This window comes from Varanus komodoensis, unplaced genomic scaffold (genome assembly GCF_004798865.1).
Source record: "Varanus komodoensis strain SLA01 unplaced genomic scaffold, ASM479886v1 scaffold13_3, whole genome shotgun sequence".
NCBI classification, from domain to species: domain Eukaryota; kingdom Metazoa; phylum Chordata; class Lepidosauria; order Squamata; family Varanidae; genus Varanus; species Varanus komodoensis.
In genome coordinates, this window is record NW_025335409.1 from 16,009,679 (window position 1) to 16,022,679 (window position 13,001).

General features: G+C 39.9%; 1 protein-coding gene across 10 annotated transcripts in view; it reads right to left on the reverse strand.

The window, feature by feature from the left end:
* The window catches only part of DMTF1 (cyclin D binding myb like transcription factor 1), a 33,723-nt gene extending 25,021 nt beyond the window's left edge, over window positions 1–8,702 (reverse strand). For 6 of the 10 annotated variants that reach the window (XM_044423349.1, XM_044423345.1, XM_044423354.1 and 3 more), the window contains exons 1-2: window positions 8,594–8,702; window positions 648–764 (exon numbers count right to left, since the gene is read on the reverse strand). In XM_044423349.1, coding sequence (XP_044279284.1) covers window positions 648–756 — 109 coding nt within the window. In that variant the 5' untranslated portion in view covers window positions 757–764; window positions 8,594–8,702. Of the gene's footprint in view, window positions 1–624; window positions 765–1,347; window positions 2,633–6,033; window positions 8,552–8,593 lie in introns of those variants that run through there. The other 4 variants (XM_044423348.1, XM_044423347.1, XM_044423346.1 and 1 more) reach the window with 4 other exon arrangements.
* Window positions 8,703–13,001: the final 4,299 nt, after the last annotated feature.

The following is a 13,001-nucleotide window of genomic DNA, read 5'->3' on the forward strand; positions in this document are numbered from 1 at the left end:
ATCTACTCAGACACTACAATCAAGTTTTGAGGCCTTCCTCTGATTTCCAGCTCTAGGGGAGACTTGAATGGTGACAACAAGAAGGGTCTTTTCACTGGTGGCCCCCCAGTTATGGACCAAGGTCCCCACTGAGCCCCTCCCCCAGCATCTTTACTATCTTTTTGGTGCCAGGGAAAGATTGTCCTCTATTACATGGCATTTAATTAGTTATTCGGGCCTGCTAATTGTTAGACAGGGTTTTCTTTTAAAGTTACTATATTTTTTTCTGCTTGAAATTTGGCTTCAAATTTTGTATTGCTAACTTGTATGATGTTTACATGGTATATTTTATATTGTTTTTTTAAATTGTGCTGTTGTGAACTGCCCAGAGAACTTCAGCTGCTGGGTGGCACAGAAATTAAACAAACATTATGCTAAAAACTTCAGTCTGAGGGTTGCTGTCAATATATATAATACTGGTTTAGATGGGTAAACAGTATGTTGAATCATCACTGTTTTTTTCTTTGAAAACCCCCTGAAAATCTTCCAAGAAACCTTAAAGACCTTGGAAGACTGTCCTGTCCAAACTAAGGTACCCAAATACCCAAAGAAGTTATAATTTGGAATAATATGGAGAGAGCATACAGTCAAGTAACAGTTGTCTATACCATCCTGAGGGCAGTGAAGAATAAGGTTCCCTTCAGTGTCTTGGGTCAAAGTCACAGAATTCACGGTTTCTACTGTCACTGTGTCAGACTCTTCTTCAACTGTGCTCATACTCAAATCTAAATGAGAACAGATCACAGATTAGCAATATTTATCTAATTTCTATTCTACCTATAGTGACCATATTTGCGGTTGTAGTCTAACCTATCTGCTGTCCCATAAACTAGAAGACTGACTGCATTAGCAGTAAGTTGTGCACAAAAACATGACTGGTAAGTAAAATCACATTTTACGCAGGTTTGATAGGTGAGTTACAGATGCCTCACCATGCATGGGGACCATTAATGCCTTGCATAGGTATGGAGCCACTTCTGCTCAATAGCCATCCCTGTACAGCTTGAAACCCACATACCACACAAGATACTTAGAATATAGGTACATTGGATTAACTTACCTCTGGACTCTGACCACACAAAAAAGAGGAAGGAAAGGAAATTATTTATAAGGAAAAGCAGAGAACGTGAACATAGCAAGCACAACAGTGCACATTTTTTTTGCCTAAAGCAAGAACAACTTTCCCCCTTTTCTAATCATGTGCAAGCCATTTGTAATTGCCACAGGCTAACACGTACGTGGCACCACACAAACCTAGAAGAATGAACAGCACTGTCATAAAACACAGACAATGCATCTCACACATACCCAAAAGCAAGGTAGCTGTATAAATGTGTTCTCAAAATCCACATGGAAGATCCACATCACTGGATGTAGCCACCTACTAGATACCTCAGTTCAGCAACTGCAATGAACAAAGCCCACCAAGCATGAAAAAGAAGTGCCAGCCACCCATCACGGCTTATATACCCTTGCAGAACAGAACTGTGTTCTGTTCAAGTGTTTGGCACACTGGAACCCTCATGCTCAGCCGCAGCAGATCAATATCACATTAACAATGTGGAAAAAAGAAACTAAGGAAGGCAATTAAGAGCAGAACATCCTCTTCTCTAGAACATAAAATACACAGGCTGAATATTGCCAACCCTATTATTATACAACTGCTACAAGGCAACTCAAACTTTGGCACTGCTGTCAAAAGGTGACATGTTGATCAGTAGAGGGCTATCACTTGCCATAGACTCTATGCATCTTGATGTCTCCTCTGAATGGCCATGCTTAGTTTTCTTCTAATGTTGCTATGGTGTTAAGCTGCCACTTAATATAGAGCACCTCAGTGCTGCAAAAACATCAACAAAAATTACAAGTACTTTCTTTTTTCCAACTAACCCACTTACCTATGCATATCTTTGATAGTCATTTTTATTTCCCCTACCACTCCTGAAAGAACAAATGTTTGTGGGGTTTCCCTGCCTGATCACACTCAGACTTTTCTTGCTATAAACACATTTGACTAGCTTGTGCCTGTGTAAGCAGAGCCATCCATCTTACCAGGATCAAGATTTAGCAGATTATTTCTACAGTACCTTTACGTCACAATATACTTTCCTAGTTCTTAAGACAACAGCTTTAATTGTACTGTAGAATCTCAAATTGTATATAAAGTTTTCGATACATTAATTTAATTCAGATATAGGCTATCTGCTCTAATTACATGGGCATCCACAAACTACAGAATTTTAAAAGGTAAACGTAGCAATTGGGCCATTCAGATTGTTTCTGGTGTTTGCATGGAATTGTAAACATGGGAAATATGTATCAAGCAGCTTAAACGTTAATTTAAATTAAATATTTGAAACTGGTAGGTCAGTATGTACACTGTGGGGGGTCAAGTTAAAAAACATTATTTTAATAATTTATTGCTTCTTGTCCCATCACTGGGCCTTGAAGCTAAAACTAGCACACATAAGAATTCTGACACTGGCGTGGAGAGCCATTGTGGTATAATGGTTAAGAGTGTGAGACTGGGACTTTGGCAATCTGGGTTCTAGTCTCCACTCAGTTAACTGGATGACTTTGTGCCAGTCACAGACTCAGCCTAACCTATCTATCTAAAGTTTTTATATACTTTTCTTCAGGAAAGCTCACAGGGTGGCTGTTGTGGGGATAAGACAGAGCAAGAGGAGAATAATGATGTAAGCTGCTTTGAGTTCTTTGTAAGAAAAACGGTGGGATAAAAATCAAATAAATAAAAAAGGCATTAATCAGACCCACAGCACCAGAGCTTCATAAAGGTAGTTATCATGCAACTTCAAAACATGCCTTGCCACCAGAATCCTCTGACTGCAGGGGCACAAAGCATCTTTTGGGATTTTTGTTTGGATTATTATTGTAAGTATGATCTCAAAGTCCAGGGTTATTACTTTAACTCCTGTGTTATCTATCCTTTCTGTTTACAATTTAATTTGCACACATATCCTGGAGAGATTATCCAATGGGTATCATCCATTTCTCACACGTTAACACCCAGGGCCAACTCAGCCACTATCTATGATGCCATGATCCAAGCGCTTTTCACCATGCTGGAAGCAGGAGACTTCAAATTCTTAAAGATTGTATTTTTGTAACATGCTAAGCCACCCTGAGAATAAGCTATGCAATGTGATTTGTTCATGGAACATCTGGTAGTGTGCTTGAAAAATTATTGCGTTCAAGCAGCTGGTTCTTCCACTCCTTCTTCTCAGCCCTCCAGCTGGTATTCCAGTGTATTTCACTGATAAACCTGTTTTGCCCACTGCTTTCTGTTCCAAATTGCTACTGCTTTTCATTTTCTGACATATTTTGAAGCTTCAAAATGCATAAATGGTTCATTTTGCAGCCATGAACACTGTGTAATTGTGTATGTATGCTTTAATTATACTAATTATGGTCAGTTTTTCACAAGTGTGTGGGTACATTTTTGCAGCTGTCCAATAGGTGTAGTCTTGTCTGATCAGTTGCCTTGTGTGTTTCTTTTGTCAATGGGAACTAAAATGGAGTAGGTAACATGCATGGAAACTGACTAGACTACACATTTGCAAATTTGTGCACAGTTGCCTGTCAGTTCAATAGTATCAATAAAGGGGAAAAAGTGGTGAAAATAGGTACACCAAAAGGGAGGCTATCACCCCCTTAGCAATGCAAGCCTCTGGATTTTACCTCCTACAACTCTTTTTGTGCCTCTTTCTAGGAGCACTGACTGCTGGAGTTACTGCAATTTCCTGACAGTTGTAATAATCACCAACTCAGAAAAGGCAGGTAGAAGTGAAAGGGGCACCATAGTAAGTACCTCTAGCACTGGTACTGTTTCTCCATCCCATTTTGCCACTATGTAAAGTTTTTTATGTTTTAAACTGGCAGGAATATTTTCCGTTTTGGAAATATTTGGAGTATGTATACCTGTAGTAACTGCTCAGGTATTTCAGTGTCAGCCCATTTCCTGTCCATTTACTCCCCAGCCATTATATTTGCATATTTCTGTATTATTATTATTTAAAAGTGCCAGGGAACTGCAGAACCACTTGAGTTACTGATCAAGTTAATATCTTACTTTTCTGGAATGACTTAAGACTCAGGAAGGTGTTGAAAAGGTGGAAGATGCTGAGAAGTATCAAAATCAGGACTGCATTGCTCAAGGGGTGATACTTTTGATCCCCACTTTTGATGACGTACTTTGGCCACATTTTCCCTTTCTCCAATACTTTTTAACTGACAGACAGGTATGCAAATAACCTGCTAATAAACTGTACCTTCTGAGGACTGAAACAGAAAAAGGACTGAATAAGACTATACATTTGAGAGCTGTGAGTGCACTCCTGCACTATTGCAAAAATGTAGAATTAAAAAAAGCAATAAACACAATTGTGCAATTTTCTGTGGATGAAAAGAAAAAAATAACAGTGCATCAATGATGATAATTTCAAAATATCACTTGAGCATCATTTTAGGAGCTGTTACAGGTACTGGCATAGGTGAAAACAACATGGGATTTTGCTGTTTTTTTTCCCAATGGCTCTCTAATCAATTGCCAGGTATGAATTGAAGTTTTGCTCCATAATTATTTGTAAAAAACATTGGAGCATGTTCTGGAGCATACTAAGCTTGTATAGGAATTTTCTGCACTATAAAATTCTTGAGATAATCCTATTGTCATCATAGCTATAGTTATTTATTATCAGGGCCTTTGCTAAAACATGTAGGAGGATCTAGAATACATCCTGTGTAACTGCAAGAGCTCACTACACATTTTGAAAAAACATCTGTTATAATCAATGTTAACTCTTTCATTAATGGATTATTCAGAAGATTTTTAATCATACTTTTTTCCTTCATGAGCCAAGTTAGCTCACCCTTGTACGAATGTCTGATTGATTTGACTTTGTGAGAAACCCCAATTTAGGACCATGGCAATTTGGGAAGGAGGATGTAGACTTTCCCCCTACTGATTTCATCCTCCTTTCTAGCATTAACAATCAGCACCTACATGTTTGCAATAAAAGACCTCATCTGAAAAAAGAGGAAAACTGGCTGATATTGAACATAAACTGGGAGTGCACTGTTGTTTCTTGATATGAGGAAGAAACATACAGACTAGCCTCAGTTAAGATCTCTGCACTGGCAATTAAAGAGAACCTCCAAAGGAGAACTATTAAGTAGGCAATGATCAATGTTGGGTGGCACAGAAATGTGATCAATGCAATGAAACAAGATAACAACATGAAAGATGAAACAAGCCAAGGTGTTTATTAATGCTGCTTGATAGTTTTAACACAGGTGCTGATCATTAATTATTTCCCTCTGAGGACTATTTATGGTTGACTCCTGATTGGTTTGGGCTCAGTTTATACGTGGCACTGCCACATCTGTTTATTTGTGACTGAAGCTAGCATACGAAGAGCTAATGTGCTAAGGGAATGATATATATATATTTAAAAATCATATATAAATAAAAAAATCAGGTTTTAAAAACTGTTCATAAAATTTTTATTTCAAATGTATAAACTGAATATGCAATTGCTAGTCGTTTATCATTGTTTGAAGTCACACATCAAACACATCACTAAAGTATCAGTTAATTGAAAGAAAAACAATAAGTAGTTTAAAAAACCATAGCCCAATGTGACTTTGCATTTGAGTGGGCTCAGACCCAAAAATGTTTTTGCCATAATAGATTTCCTAAGACTTCAGGGTTCCACAGGACTCTCTGTTAGTGCTGATGGCTTATTTTGCAAGTTCAGCATTAAGCAGTTGGCAGTTTCAACAATATTAGGTATTATATTTAAATAACCTACTCTGTTGAAGTAGCAATGAAAGCATGTATTTTGCAAGATATTAAATTGGCAAGAATTTTTGGTTTTACAGCACTATGTAGCAATTATGGGTACAACAATCCAACATAGTTTTGAAGATATGGTACAGATTAGAGTTTTGAAAATGTAACTTTTACTTACTTACCAATGATTAAGTAATGTACAGTGCAGCTGTTGAGCAAAGGTGAGCAACTTCTTGCTCTCCAGATATTGTTGGATTGCAGTTCTCATCAACACTAGCCATCATAGCCAATGGTGAGACATGATGGGAGTTGAGAGCCAGCAAGATCTAGAGGGCTACCAGTTGCCCACTCATGTTCTAGAGCAAGAAGGCCATAGTACACTGTGGACATTTGGATGCAATGCAATGGAGACAATTTATGCACTGTATGTAAGAGAACTAAATAAATTTACTTTATATTAAAATATCGGTGCTACTTTTTGGCTATAGAAGTTACTCACACCAGCTTACAAAATAATCATGCAAACAAAACAGGAAGCAGTAACAAGAGAAAAAAAGCCAGTGTCAATATTAAAACAGTCATACTCAGGAAAGAATTAATTCAACATTAAAATCCTACTGAAACATATAACATATAAGAGTCAAGATGAACGGGTCTAGGCAGATTTCAGAGAAGAGAATAAAGGGCTGGCACTGCTCGCAGTACAACCTATCCCACATATCATCCAGGGAAGCTTATGGCTAAAGATGTGGGATTAAAAAAACCCAAAACTAATAAATAAATAAATATCCATCAGCTTAAATCAGAAAATGATAGGATACAAAGCAGAACCTCTTCTGATAATATTAACTGAGAGCCAATGTGGTACAGTGATTAAGAGTGATTCCAGAGGTGTTTGTTCTCATCCCCACTCAACCAGCAAGTTCAATGGGTGACTTTGGGCCAGTCACAGCCTCACATGTTGTTGTGAGGATAAAGTGGCAAGGAGGAGAACCTTGTAAGTCACCTTGGATTCCTTACAAGAGAGATATAAATGTAATGTAAACTAATAACAAATGGTTAGCAGAATCATGTGGCAGTGAGTTGTCCTTTTTCTTAGGACCAAACTGCTTTACAGCTTTAAATGAAATGAAACTTGGGGTTAGGAACAGATTGGAAGACAATGCAATCAAACAAACTGTGCTCTGAGTAACAGGGTGCTTGGCAATAGCCAGGTAGTGCATTCTGCATTGGCTTCAGCTTCTAAACTCTCTTCAACAGCAGTTCTACATGCAGCATGCCATTGAAGTTCAACCAAAATGTGACAAAAGCAGATAGAAGTGGCCAGATCTACATTCACATATCACTACAAGTTTCTATATGCAGCATCACAATCTATTTCTATATCTGCGGCATCACAAAACCACATCCAGAAGAACGGCAAAACTGTTCCCTCAGATTGTCTGCTACCCACCCTGAGTATCATCAGTATATTAGCAAGACTGAAGATCGTTCATATGATAAAGTAACCTCACAACTCAAGCTACGATAAATCAGCCATTAGGGTATCAGTGGACTTTGTTCCTATCAGAAATCCAGGGCAAATAGATCCAGGGCAAGTAGAAGGACCCTATACAATTTTATTATTTTTTAATCGTTCATTCAGAGATTAATAACTGTCATGAATTTGTAAATCTAATCTAACAATTTTAAGAGGAGGTAAAATTCTGAAGGTGAAGCACTCATTTCTCAGGGAAGGAGTCCGAATTGTGACTAGTAGTTTATTGGGGGGTTGAGGAAAGAAGATGTGCAATTCAGGGGTGCAAAATATGGAGGCCCTGGTAGCTCTTTTTTGGTAGTGGTAGGTGCTGGCACCATTATCTAGTATTTCAAGGGTGCAACAGGAGAAAAGGAAGAGAAAAACGGTCTGGCACTGCTATAGTCTTCTATTCATAGCCTGTTCCTGAGGTGTGAAAGAAGCAAGTGTAGGAGATACCAGAATGACTAGAAGCACAGGGAGCATGGGGAATATGGAATTTAACACTATATACTTTGAAAAAGCAGTATGTGTGTATGGGGGATACAGAAGAAAAGGGGGAGGAAAAGAATAACAGGCAGGGTTGCCTTTTGGTAGCTGATGCGATGAAGCTGCCAATTATCGCACCCCTTCTCAGGCACATTGCTTTTCCACCTCCTAAAATATTATACTGCATCTGTTTTCTCCATTCTCGCCCACCCCTTCCAATTATTCTGGCGTCTTCTGCACTGCTTCATTATATCCCTGTAGTGTCCCACGAACAGACCCAGCACACATTTCACGGAGGCAAGAGAAGATGTCAGCACCGCTGAAGGTGGGCGGGGAGGAAGAGATGAGATGCGACTAAACAATGACAGGACGGGGAAATGGGGACAAGCATCATATATAAAAGGGCGATATTAAACGACGCCTTCCCCCCGCCCTTGGGTCCCTATCCGAGACTGGGCGCCACTGCCCAGCAAGGAAGGAGGCCTTCTCCCGGCCTGCTAAGAGAGGGTCGCTGAGGGGGGGGGGGAGAGCGATAGAAGAGGGCGCCCGGCGCTCGACCGACATCTGCGACACCCCTGTTAGTGCCGGTGCTCCCGCCGTTCTGCCGCGTAGGCCGCGCGACCCCCTAGGCCGCCTCTCTCCCCCTGGAGCAGCTCCTCGGGCGCCGCGAAGGCGCTCCACTCCGCGACCAGCCAGGCCCGGCCGCAACCAAGCCAACCGTCGCGCGCACCACTTACTTCCTGTTTTGGGTCCGGGCACTTGAGAAACCAGGATGGAGGCTCCGAAATACCAGGATGGAAGCGCCCGCCTGAGCAGCCGCAGCAGTAGCAGAGTGGAGGGAGGCAGCGAGGGGGCGGGGACAGAGCGCCCGGAGGAGGAGGAGGAGGAGGAGACGGGCGCTCCAGCCAGAGAGCGGCGAGTGGCGGCCTCCGAGGCTCCGCCCGTCACTTCCGCCCGGGGAACTCCGCTGGTGGCGCCACAAAGGTCACGGGAGAATAAGCGCTCAGGGAGTGCGTGAGATAGGTCGTAGCTCGCTTTTCCCCCTTGCTGGCCGTCCCCGCTGGCTCACGCGGCCCTCGCTCAGTGTTTGCTGGGCGGGGAGGGAGGAAAGAGGACGTTAGTCGCCGACAAAATGGAGGATTGAGGAGTGGCGATTGCTTCTTCCCGCTAAAAGCTAAGGGAGAAGAGCGCTTCTGTGCTTTTGTCCGAGAATGTAATACTCTGCATCCCTTTTTGAGAGAGATTGCCCCTCTTTCTTATCCCTCTCCCCACACACTTCTGGTCGGCTTAGGAGAGGGGCAGTTTCAGTACCTTCGGCTTTTTGGGATGCTGGGGTGAGGAAAGTAGAATACCGAGGCCCTTTTATGCTCTTAGGGAGGCATTAAAAGAACAATGATACCGAATGACTTGTGGAAGAAGGTGCCTATTCCTTTCGAATGTCCACAGTATTTGTATTGGGTTTGCTGAAATGCCTGAGAACAATCAGAAGAGAAAGATGACCTGGCTATTTCTTTTTTTAAAAACAATACGAAGATTAGTGTGGCATTTGAGGCTTAAGGCTGCATTCATGTATGCACTTACATATATGTAAGCCTGCATGAAGACAGTGGGACTTGGTTCTGAGCGAGCATGAATAGTATTGCATTGTAATACTTAAATCTGGAAGTAAATGCAGTTGAACTAATTTATTATTTTTGAATATATTTGCATATCAGTGGATACAAATACTTCCACTTGCTTGTCAACATTAGGGTCCAAAGACCATGAGATACAAGAGCTAACTCTTGGGCTACCACTGTGAAATTAGTGGCTGTTGTTTAGAGACTGTGCCCAGCAATGGCCATCAATGCATATCAATTTGGAAGTATCTTCCATTGAGGGCAATGCGGTGTAATCCCAAGTAAGCGGCCATAGAATTATAGCCTAAAGAGCTGCCCTTCGTTGTCAAGACACATAAATGCACTCCCTTGATAGTACCATTGAGGAACTGAAGTTCTGTACTCTTCTGGATGTTATCTTCAATACTGTGAGAGGTGGAGGAGAAAAAAGATGTAGAAGCCATTGTGGAATTCTTTCACTTTTGTCTTCCCACATAACATTATGTGCTTCTAAAAGAAAAAAGCAAGCATTTCCCTATTTTGCAGCCTAGTGAAGTTGAAGGTTGCTGTTATGCAATGTTTAATCTCTTTTTAGTTTGGAGTTTAACTAAACATCCATGCAAAAGAAAATGTTTTATTTATTCATCCGTAGCTGGTGCCTAAATAAAGCCATTCATATATTGAAAACATTGTTTGATCCTCAGTTCATTGTGTTAATAGGAGATGGACTTTTCAGTACTGGATCTTTTCAGTATTGTAAATCAGTCTTTTAGATGCCAAAATGGTTTGTAGAAAGTTCAATAAGCAGGGAAATAATTTTAAGGAATATCAGTAAAGAGTATTTTAAAACTAAGTTTATCTATCATATATCCCCCTTCCCCATAAAACCAACAACTGGGTATTGCCAAATGAAACCATGTTAAGCATTAGTGTTATTACACTTCCATCAGTTAGACATACCTTTACTACAAAGATGTAACATTCAGTGAAGACAAAACAAATGCTTTTGCAAAACAAGTCATTGATTAAGATTCATCCATGCTTCTGGCACAGATGTAAAACCTTTTCCATTGATTAGCCAGAATAGGATAATTACTTTCTCATCCTATTTATATTTAAGAATATCATACTTATTTGCAGGTTATACATATTTATAAACATGGGTTGTTTGTCAATATAATTGCTTAGCCTTGATCAGTACTTCTAATAGCAAAGGGATCTCTTAAGTTATAAGGGGAACTCTGAAGAGTTTAACAAATGTTACATTTGCAAGTATTGCCATTCAAATAAGGCAAGCAAATTTATTATGTTTATTTTGTCTTTCTGTGAGGTTACAGTGTATCTCCCTAGGCCTTTGACCTTGTTTTGTCAAAGGCCTGTGTAATAGTTGCTTAGTGATGTTCTGAAGTGATGTTCTTTGCATATTGTTAGATTGGGGCTATATTAGGTAAATTCACTTGATTGGCTGGAAAGTTTAAGTAGGTGGAAAGGAGTGCTGGGAAATGATACAGATGACCTAGATAAATTGACCAAGCAGCTAGAAGTACAACAGCAGGAACTTTGGTGTTAGTAGATGTCTCCCCAGTTGCTGGAATATATTTCACTGGGGTGGAAGTTTAGGATATTTGGACTGAGGTACAGGACTTAATTAATAGACCATTTCTCCTGCACTCTTAAGAATTTTCACTAGGAATGCTACCCAATGAGACTGCCTGTAACTTCTGAACTCAGAGGTTTATGGGCATCTTGGACCCTGTAAAGCAAGTAAACAGCTAATTATGGCCGTCTTACTGCAGTGCTTCAGAATAGAGGGAAGGAAGTTGAGGTGCTATCAGGGTACATCATATTTTGCTGGTGCTGGTCTCATCCTTACTCAGCCCTATAAAACTCATCCTAACCCCCTTCTCTGAGGTTGCTCTTACGACCTATGAGATACAGCCAGTGTGGAAATCTGAACGACCCTTTAGCCCCTAGAAGCTTCCAGGGGGCTATAGGATAGCTTTGTTCACAGTCTGTTGAAATATAAGCATTTCTAGAAATAAGAAACCCCATGTATGGGATTGATAAGCAAAAGCATAGTTTCCCCAGAGGGGGTGGCAGTGTTGGAGAGGGAAAATCTCCCACATCAGTCATAATATATATGGTCAAACCCTTTACTCTATAATTTTGTGGGAATCTAATTTCAACGGCTGTGTCACATTTATGAATTTTATGTTTTTTCCCTACAATGGGTATGCTATAGTAGTAAAAAACCATATTCTGACTATTTTATTCAGTTTGTCTAAAAATATGGTTAGTTTTACTGCATGTAATACTGTTTCCCTTGAGAGCAGAAGTCATTATGCTGGACCCTAGAATGGTCCATGTTATCTTTTAATTCTATTTTATTATGATAAAGGATTCCTAGAACTGTGTTTTTGTGGTAAAACATTTATTACTGCAATAGAATTAGTGAAGAGTGAACTTTATGGATGTCATAGGATACTGTTTGTCCAGCAGGAAAACAATGATCATGTGCTGTGAATACAACCTAGTGCTGTACAGGTATCTTAACCTTCCCTGTGTCCATCCACACTCATTTTCTTCCAGTTTTTCCATGTGTTAATACTTGACTGCATTTACATTAATCAGGCTAATGTAACAACCAATTCGACTTTTTAAAAAGTATTTTATTCATATATAAACAAATGTAGAGCTATAGAACATGCCTGTATATGATTACTCAGAAATAAGTCTCACATTGTTCATTGAAGCTTTCTTTCAGGTCAGTGTGTATTGGCTCTTGTCTTTAGTTAATTTATTGTTCATTTAACTGAAATATATAAGATGAATCAAGTCGAGTTCCCTTAATCATAGATGAGCCCTAGTAAATATTTCTAAGGAGAGAGGAAATGTGTGTTCCTAAAATGTCAGGGATCTGTATTACGGAAAATGTGATTGTCCACTGCTCCTTGGCAGTTTTCCAATGTGTTGGGGGTGGGTGGGTGGGGAGGGAGACTTCCTTTCCCACTGTACATATTTACCAAGAAAACACTACTGTGACCTTGCTGTCATGGAAAGTGTGAAATGGCTCCAGAAACAAAATACTAAACTCATTACAAAGTATTGGTGTGAATGTCTGGAGGTAAAATAGTAAGCAAGTACAGTATGTGGGACTGCAAAATGTGTTTACTCTTTACATATGTCAGCAGTTAAGTCTAGGCATGTCATCTTGCAATTTCTTTGCTTTGGGGTGTAGGAATCCATCTGTAAATACTACCAAGTTCTTCTCTTAAGTTGGTGCCATTGTATAAGTCATTTTATGCTGTTTTTTTGTCATCTTTTGAGAAAATATGTACAGTTTTGCTAAGCAGAACATATTATGTACCAGGTTTTGTTATTTGCAAGGCCACTTTTAAAATTTAGCGAGATTGCATGCTTGTGTATTTAATAGCGGTGGAGAATCTGGACTGATCCTTTATTGTGGAGTTTTGGTGGGTTTCTCCTTTCTCTGCTCTGTTGTGATAACCTTTAATTATAAGCAAACAAAGATTAACTAATTGATTCT